The sequence below is a fragment of the Octodon degus genome, unplaced genomic scaffold, assembly GCF_000260255.1.
Source record: "Octodon degus isolate 3935 unplaced genomic scaffold, OctDeg1.0 scaffold00072, whole genome shotgun sequence".
Classification (NCBI taxonomy): domain Eukaryota; kingdom Metazoa; phylum Chordata; class Mammalia; order Rodentia; family Octodontidae; genus Octodon; species Octodon degus.
In genome coordinates this window covers 3388985-3402184 of record NW_004524648.1, presented here as the reverse complement: position 1 = coordinate 3402184, position 13200 = coordinate 3388985, and the positions used below count along the sequence as shown (strand labels likewise).

General features: G+C 41.4%; 1 protein-coding gene across 1 annotated transcript in view; it reads left to right on the top strand.

Moving 5' to 3' along the window:
• The first annotated feature begins 6387 nt into the window (after window positions 1-6387).
• The window catches only part of Cpd (carboxypeptidase D), a 77272-nt gene continuing 70459 nt past the window's right edge, over window positions 6388-13200 (top strand). The window contains exon 1 of the mRNA XM_004635484.2: window positions 6388-7189. Within this exon, the coding sequence (XP_004635541.1) occupies window positions 6489-7189 (701 nt within the window). The 5' untranslated portion in view covers window positions 6388-6488. The remainder of the gene's footprint in view (window positions 7190-13200) is intronic.

Here is a 13200-nt window from a genome sequence, read left to right as displayed (position 1 = left end):
TCTGGCCCCAGCAATAGTGCTCCTATCCTCAGGCTAGCCGGTCGGCTTATTCTATCTCCCTAGCCATAGTGATCGGTTCAGGCATAGACATGTAATTTAAACTGCTCCAATCTGAGTGAGACTAGGCAATTTTGCCAGGACAAGGACATCTTCTGTTTTCTTTGCTGAGTGTGAATGAGAAAATATGTAGCTTTGGGAGCTCCTGGCAGCCCTCTTGGGATCACAGGAGAGTCTGAATAAAGTAAACATTGTGAAAATCAGGGCCAAGGGACAAAAAGAAAGCAGGTGCTCGGTGACCCACAGGAAGAGCTATGCCTGAATCCAGACTTCTCTCCTTTGGACTTCTCAGTTATACAAGCCAATAAATTCCATTTATTATTTAGGCTAGAAGGAGTCAGGTTTTCTAATATGTACAGCTCCAAGTATCTGTTTCCCACCCTGCCTGCCTCATTGAATAGAAGTGCTATCTATTTTATGTTGGCTACTGTTTTTGGAACTACAGATGAAAATCACTATCCTGGCTTCATGACTGGACAGTAGGATATCTATGCCTCAGAAGTTAGACTAAATTCAAATTTAAAATAAAGCTAGGCCTTGAATGTCTGAGTGACTTGAAAAAAAATGAGGGAAAAAAAAAGAAAAAGAAAATGAAGCTAGGGAGTAAATCAGTGGTGGAACACTGCCTCACATGTGCAAGACTCCGGGTTGCATCCTCATTACTGAGAAGAAAAATTTTAAATAGGATGAGCCTAGCTAAGTACAAATGTCAAGAAATTTCAATAAACACATTTCATTTTCTTCTAGCTTGCAATGATAAAAATGCCACAGGATTAAGAGCAAACTGTATTTGAAATAAAAACAAAAGCAAATAACAATAAAGCATAAAGAAAATGAAATGTATCCTATTTAATTCAGAAAGAAGTACCAGGGAGTTTCATCCTACTTAGCTGCCTTAATCTAAGTTCCTCAGAAGTATAGCCTGAGATGAGGATGCTTGTATGTGATGTTTATTAATGTAGTGCCCTTAGGAATGATCTGTAGAGGATTAAGGGAAGCAAGATAAAGGAAGAAGCTAAACAAGAATAAACAAACAAAGAAACAAACAAAACCGCTCTAATTAACCTCAGCTCAATTCACGCAAAGCTCTGGAGTATGCATTTCTCCAAAGTTTGTCCTATCCAGAGGGACATCTTGGCAAAAGGTGGGGGGCAGGCAGTATGTAACTTCTTAGGGTTTCTGGCCAAATCATTCATGTATGCTAGGCAAGTACTCTAACTGAGCTACATTCCAGCCCCCAATTTTTCTCATTACTAAATCATTTTCATCTATATATGAAAAATCTAGCATTTCTCCTATCATAAACAAAATGAAATTGTCTCTTGGCCTTACACTTCCCTCTTTGCTCCACTTTTGTATTGCTCTTTAAATAGCAGAACTTCTCAAAAGAAGCATTTCACCAACTTTTTATCCTCCTCACTTCACCCCTCGTACTGGTGATTGAACCCAGGGGCTTTGCCCTGTGCTACATCTCAAGCCTCTATCTCATTCTTTGTTTTTGTTCTCTCTCTCTCTCTCTCTCTCTCTCTCTCTCTCTCTCTCTCTCTCTTTCTTTCTCTCTCTCTCTCTGTCTCTCTCTCTTAAAACAGGAACTCACTAAGTCGCCCACTCCCAAAGTGTGCAGACCTAAGTGATTTCTAACAACCTTCACCTCCGCCCTGCCCTTTACTCTGTGACCATCTTCTACCACTCCCCACCTTGCATACTCCACTGGCCTACTTGTACTCAGACAGTAGATTCCTCTGCCCCAGCCCAACACTTTAGGTATAGTCCCACTTCGAGTCCTTTGCACTTGCTTTTCTTTGTCTCCCAGTTACACATGTGGCTCAGGTCCTAACTCCTAGGTCTTGAATGTCCCCTGCTCAGCGAGCTCTTCCTTGATTGCCTTGTTTAAAATTTTACTCCATTCTCTCTATTCCTTTTCTATGCTTTATTTTTTGGTATAGTACTTACCAACTAAAACTCAATCTATTTTGAATATTCACTTTCCATCTGTCTCCTTCTGTCATAAATCCTCCTCAAGGAAATAATTTTCTTTTACTTTTTTCTTCCCTCTGTTTGTGGTGCTGGGAATCAAACCCATGGCTTCATACATACTACATTCCCAGACCCAAGAATCATGTTCTTTTGTTCACTGCTATAATACAGTGTGTATACATTTAAATTGAGAACGCTGAGAGATGGAAAGCCTAAATCTGAAGGAAGATTCTCTAATGATCAAATTTCCAATGTGTGAGAGAAACTACAAATGTGCTTTCTGATCTCTGTGGACCTTTCTGCTTCTCTTCCTCACCTTACCTATGGGGTTGTGCATCACTAACCTGAGACAGGCTCTGAGATTATTACTCCAGGGTTACTGTTCCTACTGCCCACTAGACCTATACACCTTCGGATTTCATATAGGTATCTCAATCCAAAAGGTCCCAACTCAATACCTCATCTCTTTCCCCACATACTTCAAGCCCCTCCCTGTTAGCTTCTTTTCCTTTTCTGGATGATGGTGAGACCACCTTCCTTGCCATTCTCGCTACCTTATAGTCATCTTCACATCTGCTCTTCTTTCCCCCTCCCCTCTTCATCTCTTCTTATTCTAAGAATTGCTAAAATCTTGTCAAGCCAACAACCTAAACATTAATCTCTCAAATGTATGCTTTTTTGTCATGGTGAATTTTCCAGAATTAGGTCTTGCCTGCATGGTAACCAATCTTTGCCTGCCCCACACAAACCCCTAAAATTCACTTGCTAAAATATGAATATGATCCACATCGTTCTTCCACATGAGCAGTTCTGCCAGCTTTCCTTTGCTGTAGAATAAAGCAAAACTCCCTTGGCATGGGATCCTAGGCCTTTCACCAGCTGGCACCATCCATCCTTTAAAGCTTTGGCTCCTGCTCTTGCACACAACACATTCACATGCCTGCTACCACTCACTGCACACCTCCTGCCTCAGCCCTTGATGGTTCCTCTTCCTGATGTGTTCTCTTTTCCTTGTATTTCTGTTGGAGAATTATTAACAATATTAAATGTAAAAATAAGGCTAGAGGGTGTAGCTCAGGAATAAGTCCTAGATTCAACTATGCACACATACGCTTAAAAAATGTTGATTTATACATGCTAAGTATTATATATGCTGTGTGCTAGCTTATTTAATTCTTAGAAAAATGGAAAAATTTGCCCAAGTTAACACAGCTAGAAAATGATTGATCCAGGATTCGAACTGGCTTCTGACATCAAACCTCATAATCATAAATTAAGTTTTCTCTGACTTTTAATTGTAATTACATTTTTCTTTTGTGTTCTAAAGGTAGGCTTGTTTGTTTTGTTTTTTTTTTTTTTAAGATCATCACGTAGAAGTGAAGTTTAAACACACAGACTCTGAAGCCAGACTTTCTGGAACTTGCTGAGTGAACTTGTGTCTCAATCACTTTAGTTTTGAAATGAGAGTATTAATAGTTCCTATTTTATTGGGCTATTGTGAGGCTTAAATAAATTCAGTCTATGTAGTTCAGCACAGTGGCTGTTACATAGTCCTGGTTCCACAGGCACAGTCTAACTTTTGTCATATCTGTGTTCCCGTGTACCTGACCTAGATTCTGTATATCTCACTAGATTCTGACCTCTGGGAGGGGAGAGATCTTACTCACCTTCCAAACTTCCTGTACTTAGCACATCAGACCATTCACCATCTTGGGTATTCTGTAAATGTTTGTTCAATTAAGTTTGTACGTCTGTGGGTATTTGTGCTAGACAAAGAGACATTTACAAGTTCACAGTCTATGCATTTCTTCAAAGGAAGTAGTTATTGAGTGAACCTGGCTATCCAGTCGTTTCTGTCAATTTCAGAAATCCAAGTCCATTGTCATCCCGCTGCTGTGAATAGGAAGCCTTTTCTACTTTCAAGCCTTTCCCAAGTTTCCTCCTTTGTAAGCCAAGACTTTCCTTGGGAGGGCGGAGTAGGAACAGGACACCTGTCACAAGGTTCCAGACTTCTGTGACACAGATGGAGGTATTCAGCCCTAAGTAAACAAAAGTCTGCCTTTTGCCCTGATGTTCCCCTCCACTGAGCAGTGACTACTTATGGAGCTTGAGTTTCATTTCCAACTACAGGCACAGTGCACTGGCTATGGAAGAGGGCTTTGGCTCTCAGAGCGGCTCAAATGCACCTTGGAAGGCCTGCGGATTTCTGGGTGAGCTGTGGCTCAAGTTACATCACATTATTCCATGGTGATTATGCTTGTTTGTTTACATGTCAGCCAGACTCACTAGGTGAGGCTGCGGGAGTGAGAGGGGCAGAAAGAAGATTCAAAGGAGAGGGGAAAAATAAATAATTAAACACAGAAAAGGAAATACTAGATTAGAAGTTAACATGTACCCTGGGGCTCCCTTGATTTGGACTATCGTAAAAGTGCACAGCGTAATGATTAGGGACTTCCAGAAGGGAGTGGTCTCTGCACTGGGTTGGGGCTTTGTTTCCAATGAGTTACACCTGCTGTGCATAATACAAAGTAGACCAAATGGAGCACAGAAGAAATCACAGGACCATGTGTGCCCCCAGTGCAGAGTACTACCTTATTATCCTCACCTATGACTATGCTTTCTTCTGTCCCACACCTCAACTTATAACCTGACAGTTACTTATGCTATACCCTGGAGCTATCCTATCATCCTGTCCATCACCAGTGTTCCCTCCTAAAGGTCATTTGAATCCATTTCCTTCTCTCTACTTCCCCTGGCACTGCAGCCACGTCATAGATTTATTGCGTCTTCTTGGATTGTCAGCCTCATGTCTTAGACCTCACTGTTCATTCTCATGTTATTGTTAGAGGAATTTTTCTAAATTAGCTTAAAATCCACCCTTGACTTTCTCTGGCCTTCTAAAGCAAGTGTGCTTTCTGGGTCTATTCTTGCATCTCTGGCCTGTTTCTGGTCACCTCCACATCGAAAAGTCCCTTCACACTAGTCATCCTGACTCATATTCAATTTCAGAAAATGGAGAATTTGCTCGCAAATCTTGCAACCTTCTGTGTTTGCCCTCCTTCTGCCCAGAATTCCTCCCTTACTCTAGTTTCTTTTCTTGCTCCCTCAGGTCGAATGTTTCCCTCACCTATACCCTCATATTTCTCCTCCTCAGGTCGAATGTTTCCCTCACCTGTACCCTCATTATCTCTACTCTAGCCTTTATCGTAAACACCATGAATTTCTGAGTAGACAGAAGAAAGATTTGTTTCCCAGTATCTAGCTTTGGCATACAGCACCTGCTCAATAAGTATTTTGATAAGTGAATGAATTAACTCTACTAGACATAGTAGAGTTTAACTGTAGTTCAGGAACCAAACTGAACTATCTCATTCTGACAGAAGGAAATATAACCACAACAGCAGTTATGTTATTGGATGGGAACAATTTCACACTTGGTAAAAGGACTGTCAAGTTTTTTTTCTTCAAGCTGAAGTGATTCAAACTTAAAGAACAATCTAGAAGGTCTCTTCAGACTTGATGGAAGATTATATTTTCCCAGCTTTGGCTAAACAATGAAGAATAATGTGTATGAATGCGTGTGTGTGTGTGTGTGTGTGTGTGTGTGTGTATTTCAGAAGAGGTGTAAGAGGTGGACGGTTAACTATGAACTGAAATCAGCCCATGGATTTAGACTAGCACACACAAGGAATTCGCTGCAGTGAAACAGCCCAGAGTGACTCCAAAAGGTAAATAATATGAAGACAACAGGACTTGCTTCATGGCTTAACATAAATTTAGGAGACACCTTTCTGTACAGCAACTCAAAATTGAACGGACTGTGCGTTTAAGGTAGCAAACCCCCTGCTGCTCCTGGCATCCCAGTCTCTTCAGGTTCTCAAGGCAGCAGAGGCAGGACACATGGGAGGAAAGTGTGCAGAGCGTGCTGTGGATCAGGCGTCTTTTGATTCTTCGAATACTGAATATATGTGTTTCGAACCTATTTTTTTTCGAGTCCTTTGATTTCCTTGATGCTTTTTGATTCTTATCTCTAAGCATTAAAACGCAGCTGAGAAAACCTACAACAAAGATGGAAAAGGGAGCTACTAAGTACTAAAGGAAAAAAAACAATTTAAGGGAATAGGCCATAACGAAAGAACTGAGAGATGAGAGAAGAAAAGCACATGTTAGAAGAGAAAATAGGGAGGCGAAGAATGGAGTGAGAAGAACTCAGCGAAGGAAGACAGTAACCAAACTGGTCCCGGAGTGGAAAAGGGAAGGCACGCCCAGAGGGAAAACGGTCACTTTAAGGACGGCTCCGCCTCCTGGCGTGACGCCACAGCAGGCTCATTCCCGATTGGCTGCAGTCGGAGGGCGGGATGGAGTTGCTAGGCGCGGAGCGGATCCGGCTGGCCCGGGCCTCCCGGAGCTCGGAGCCGCGGGAGCGGAGCCGGGGTTAGCGGAGCGGCTGGAAGATGGCGAGCGGTTGGGACTCGCGGCCGCCCTGGCGGCTGGGACGCCTTCCGCTTCTGCTATACTTGCTGCTGCTTCTGAAGAGCCCGGCCTGGGCGGCGCACATCAAGAAGGCAGAGGCGACCACGACAACGAGTGCGGGCGCCGAGGGCCAGTTCGATCGCTACTATCACGAAGAAGAGCTGGGCAAGGCACTGAGGGAGGCGGCGGCCGCGGGGCCCCCCGGCCTGGCCCGCCTCTTCAGCATCGGTCGCTCGGTGGAGGGCCGGCCGCTGTGGGTGCTGCGCCTCACGGCCGGCCTGGGGCCGCTGCTCCCTGACGGCGACGCGGCGGGGCCGGAGGCTGCGGGGCCGCTCATACCCGGCCGGCCGCAGGTGAAGCTGGTGGGCAACATGCACGGCGACGAGACCGTGTCGCGCCAGGTGCTGGTCTACCTGGCCCGAGAGCTGGCCTCTGGCTACCGCCGCGGGGACCCGCGCCTCGTCCGCCTGCTCAACACCACCGACGTGTACGTGCTGCCCAGCCTCAACCCCGACGGCTTCGAGCGCTCCCGCGAGGGCGACTGCGGGACCAGCGGCCGCGACAACAGCCGGGGCCGCGACCTCAACCGCAGCTTCCCGGACCAGTTCAGCACTGGCGAGCCCCCCTCCCTGGACGAGGTGCCCGAAGTGCGAGCCCTCATCGACTGGATCCGCAGGAACAAGTGAGTGTCGCCGGTGCCGTCTCCTGCATCCTTGGGTCAGACGCTGCTTCCCACATCCAGTAGGCGTTCCAACAATACTTACCCGCCTAAGGGGTATATATAGATAGTAAGAGTAGAGGGTGACACCCAGAAACGGACAGGGCTCAGCTGCCCAAGCCTCCTGGTACCGCTATTTGTCAAAGCAGCGCTGCCTAACAGCTGACATTTGTTCAAGGCATGGACGATGAGGAGACTCCTTTCTGTTCCCTGTCCTTTCAGGAGCATAGGTTATGAGCGATGGAGAGACCTTAAGGATACCTACCCTAGGTCAGCTCAGTCATTTTGTAGGTTAGTTGTCAGTGTTGTTATTTTATTACTAGAGGTGCTGTTGGAAGCACTTTGCGTGACTGCATTGTCTGGTGTTGGCCGCAATCTGCTGACATAGGCATCACTCATTCTTGCTTTCCATTCAGGGAAACTGAGGGTCAGTTTGGGTAATTTACTTAGTGAAAGAAGTGTGGGCTGGGTGGTAGACTCAAGCAGTCTGAGTCTTGGTCTGCTCTTAAGGGCTACGGAGACAGACTATAGCCCAGAAATGTGACACCCTGAGGTCTTCCCTTTGACAGAAACTGGTTCTCTTCCAATTTTTATCTCTGATTCTGCTAAGAAGCGTATGGACTTGGCTGGAGAATTTGCACAGATTCGTAAGCTGCTTCATTTTAGACAGTTTATGGAGGATTTCTGGTGCCCTAAGTGACCGTCACTTAATATACATCTTGAGTGTTATTAATCCTTGTGTGCGATTTTAAAAATTAAAATGTAGAAGATGGGGGTATTGGTATAGGAGACCGGGGAGATGGCTCAGTAGAATAAGTGCTTGTCTGGCATACGCAAGGGCATGAGTTCAATCCCCTCTTCTGCCAAAAAAAAAAAAAAAAAAGAGTGGTGGTTTCTCTTAGGGGCCTGGGAGATGGCTCAGTGGAATAAGCGCTTCCCTGGTAAGTGCAAGGGCCTGAGTTCAATCCCCTGTTCTGCCAAAAAAGAAAAAAGAAAAAGAAATTGGTATGTAACAAGAGAATATTATATATGAAATGTTTGCCCAGTTAAACTTTACTGAATCTGTTCCCTCTGGCAATATAATATGGAGTATTCTGTGGAAGAGAATCTTGAGAAATGGATAGAATTTATAGCAAAGAGAAAGGAGTAAAGGAAGGTACTACTCCAAATGGAATTATGTCTGAAGTGAGCACATACCTCTTCTTTTTCAAGCATCAGTTTTGCCACTATATACATTTTTTTCTGTCTTCATAAGACTTTGGAAGCAATAATCTTTCCATCTTGACTTAAATATTTTTGAGTCTCAGTGAAGGTAAAAGTAATAATGAACAAGTTGTTCTCTGAGATTTGGAATCATTCCTTCTACAAGATAGTCATATGTAGCAAGTCTAGAAAATACATGAGCATTGTGACAGTTCCAGATTGTTTTTTATTTTTCTCCTTTCATTTCACTCCCCTTTTTAGAAGATTCTTTGTATTTAATATACATTCTCAAGGACATGGGTTTTTTAATGACCTTATTATGACCTCTGAACATATATGTATATATATAAATTGACTTTGATATAGTGCTTTATTGTTAGAAGCTATGATTGCTAGTGATTTTTGGAGATGATATATGAACTGCTGTCTGCTGCATATATTGCTTAAGAGTTTAAAATGCCCCATTGTGACCCTGGTAGGGATTTATCTCTTCAGTATCAATTCTGCCACAACCAAAAATGAAAAAAAAATTTGGTGTAAGACACATTAAGGCTGCACTGAAAACCTTAAACTTTAAATCTGGAAGCAAAAATTCACTCTCTAGTTAACTCTTTTGTATATCATCGATATTTAATGATTATGAGTGATGGTCTTGTTTGGTTCACTGATAGCATTTTGTAAGATTTATTTGGTATAGGATCTAGCTATGTAGCTCAGACTTGTAATGACCCTCCTGTCTCAGCCTCCCCAGTGCTGGGACTACAGATGTGCACCACCAAAACACAGGGCCCGCACAGCGTGTGGTGCTGGGGATAAAACCCAGGGCCTTGTGCTTGCCAGGCAGGCGCTTAGACTGCTGAGCTACTCCCTGGCCCATTGTGAGACTTTTAAAAGCTTATCTGGGTCAGTTGGTATCATCTAAAGTCATTTTGTTTTGTGCCAGTGGACAACCCTAGTCAAACATGTAACTGTAATAAAAAGGGAAAGCAGGTGATTAAAGAGTATATTCATCCATATCCTGTTTTCAAATTTTAAAAATATATCTTCTTTAGTAATTAGTAACAAAGGACTCTGATATATGAATATTCACAAAATTAAATATTTGTGTACCCACACAATTTGAGATTGATGCCTAAATATAGTCATAGGATATGAAAAAGAAAAACCTAAATGTAAGTCTCTGAAAAAACTACTTTTTTCAAGTGTATTTTGTGGAAAAATCATTTGGATAATTCTTGATATCCTGTTTACCCAGCTATATTAGAAATAGACTTTGTTATTTAGAATATGTTAAAATTTCGTCCAATTTAGGAAAATAAAGATTATTTACTTATTTATGTATTTTGTGAATAGTGTTTTTATACTGTTGCTAATTCAGGGCTGGAGAGATAGCTCAACGGCATAAACGCCTACCTGGCAAGCACAAGGTCCCTAGTTTGATCCCCAACACTGAAAAAAAAAAAAAAAAAAAAAAAGGAAAAAGGAAAAACACACACACAAAGAAACGTTGTTAATGATAATTCACACAAATATTTAGGAAAATAGAAATGATTTAAACTGCATCATTCAAGATTTTATAGTTTACCTCCACATTTTTGACACACCAGTCTCCTTTGAATAAATTTACTTAGAGATGAAGAAATTATCATATAGATTCATTTTTGTGTTCTTTTAAAATTTTTTGATAGTACTTTTTATCCCTATCACTTGGGTATGTTTGTGAAGAGCATTATCATGTTAGGGGTTGGTGCTTGAATATATTTACTTGCAATTGAGGTGTTTGGGGACCTTTCATTGTATTTACTTACAATTTCATGAATTGTTTTAGTTTTCCAGACATCAGGTTCCCTTAATTTTTGAAGTTATCTATAGGATTGAGAGAATATAACAAAGGTAGGATTAACTTTTAATATTATAGTGTTTATATTTATTTAGCAGCTATTTTGCCTTCTTCCTCCCCCGCCCCCAGTGCTGAGGATTAAGTCCAAGGACTTGTATAAACTAGGCAAGCACTGTGTCACTGAGCTACAGTCCCAGTCCAACTACTTTAGATCTTAGGCAAGGAACATATATGATAATAAAGTCAAATGTGAAAAATACTTGTAGAGTTGGTTTGACCAAAGACTCAAAAATGTAATCTTTCAGCTCCTGTAATAAGTATTACTCTCTCTTAAAATCTGCCTGTGAGAATTTTGAGTGTCTTTAAAACTATATAGGCAAGCAAAGAAGCTCTAATTAAACAGAATTTTAGTCTTCAAATAGGTTACAAATATTTTATTGTTCTAAAAGTACTCATCAAACTATTACAAAGAAGTTGCTAAGGAGTATTAACAAAAAATGTGGAATGAACTGAAAAACATTTAGTAAAGGATCTTGGATTTTATAGAAGATAGATAGATAGATAGATAGATAGATAGATAGATAGATAGATATAGTCTTTTTGATACAGGGTCTGGCTATGCAGTTTAGGCTGGCCTAGACCTCACTTTATAACCCAGGCTGATCTTAAACTCCCAAAGATCCTCCTGCCTCAGCCTTCCAAGTGCTGGGATTATAGGTGTGTGCCACCGGGCCTGACCAAAATAGTATTTTTATGCTCAAAAAATACTTGATGCTAAATAGGTTACTTGAATTGGGCCAGCCTTCTTATAGCATTCCCAGTCAGTGGGAAGGAAAGTAAATTATTTTAGAAATACAAACCAGACTGTAAATTGTCAATACCTTAACAATTGGGAGGGCTGGGGAGATAGTTCAGCAGTCTAAGTGCCTGCCTGGCAAGCTCAAGGACCTGGGTTCGATCCCCGGTGCAACATGCCCTGCCAGCCCCTGAACCCTGAGCACGCCATGCCAACCCAGGCACGCCATGCCAGCCACAGAATCCAGACATGGTGGTGTGCACCTTAATCCCAGCACTGATGAGGCCGAGACTGGAGGTTCACTATGAGGCCGAGCTGTTAAGTGAGACCCTGTACCAAATAACTAAATAAATGAAAGATTTAAGAATTTTAAAAGAACCAATGGGAAACAGGTAGCTAGGCTAGAATGAGAAAGTTAGAATATGTGCCTACTTTTTGTTTCTATATTATTCTGTCCAGAACTGGCACTGGAATTCGGGAATAGAATGGTAAATCTGTATGGCAGTGACCTCTAAAGAAATGAATTGTTTGTTGAAGTAGGACCTATAAAGCAGTCATTGCTCTAGGAGATGTTTACTTATGTTATCATATTTAGTTTTCATAACTCTCAATTTTACAGATGAGAGGAAAACTGAGATTTATCAAATTTAGAGGTGTAGCTTCTGTTCATATTACTGTTGAGTTACAGATCTGGGAGACTGAATGTTCTTACCCATATATGCCAGGCTCCAAAACTCGTGCTATTGCCACTATACCAAATGGCATCCTCTGGTGTCTGGAAAGGTGCTAATTAAAATTACATTAATATTAAAATGGTCTCTTTTTATAGTTTCTTTTAGTGTTTAAACATAGTCAGTATTGGCTAAATTCTTCTAATGAACAGATTCTGTGCTACAAATGATTTTCACTGTTTTATCTCCTCTGGATAGGATTTATCTTGCTTAAAATAACTTTTAAAATTAGACATATGGTAGATTTAATTTTATTTCAAGAATATATATACAGAAATGTTATATGTCAACTCCCTTTAGAATTTCTGTACCTCAGTTAATTTCAACCACAGAAAGGCAGAAGCAAGAAAACCCAACTTAGAGTACAGAAGACAAGTATTTAGGGCCGGGGAGATGACATAGTGGAATAAGTGCTTCCCTGGCAAGCACAAGAGCCTGAGTTCAATCCCCAATTCCACCCCCCCCCCCAAAAAAAAAACAAACTGAAACCAGAAGACAAGTATTTAATCTCTATTTGTAGTAATGGTTCAATCTCTTACATAAGGGAAGGCAGCCGAGTCGGTGGCGCACATCCACCTGTAATCCTAGCACTTGAGAGGATGTGTTTTAGGCCAGTCAGCGAGACCCTGTCTTTGAAAATAAACAATCAAAATATGTAAGGAAAAGCAAATAAATGGAGAATATTTACCTTTGCCTTTACCTTTCATCATAAAAGGAGTTCTTCAGCATTTCTATAATTAAAAATTTGACCAATTATGAATTAGTTCGCTTAATAGCAGAAACATGGAGTTGTGGATGTGACTCTGTGGAGCACTTGGCCAGCATACATGAGGCACTGTTGATTTTCAGTGTCAACACACACACACACACACACACACACACACACACAAACATTTTTAAAATTTTTATTTGTTTTATGAGAGCAGCTTTGTTTGCATGTCAATTTTTGTTGTTGTTGTTTTTTTTTTTTAATGTCCCAGTCAAAAACCTCAGTTCAATGGAGAGCTAGTCTTTGTTATACTGTGTTGTATTGTTTTTCCTGGAAAGCAGTGTACTGTGTCAGGTTGTTTTTGTTTTTCCTGAATCTTCTCTACTGTGGCTTTTTTCTTTCTTTCTTTTTTTTGGCCATAATTTTATTGATAAACAAATGGCTATGAGACAGTTTCAAATCAAATTGGTAGGACAGTTTCAATAATTAACACACTGCATGCATTTTTCTTAGTGGTTAATTGCTGTACAAGATGCTGTACAGAAATTGTTGACCTGAGTCCCCTACAGCTCAACATAACAGCATGGCTTTACTTGTTATACTTTGTTTTTATACTTTTCTGCTGGATGGTTAAGACCAAGATAAAGCAGGACCTATGCAACAAGAGTTGTAGCTTTTGGGTCTGAGAAGGTCAGT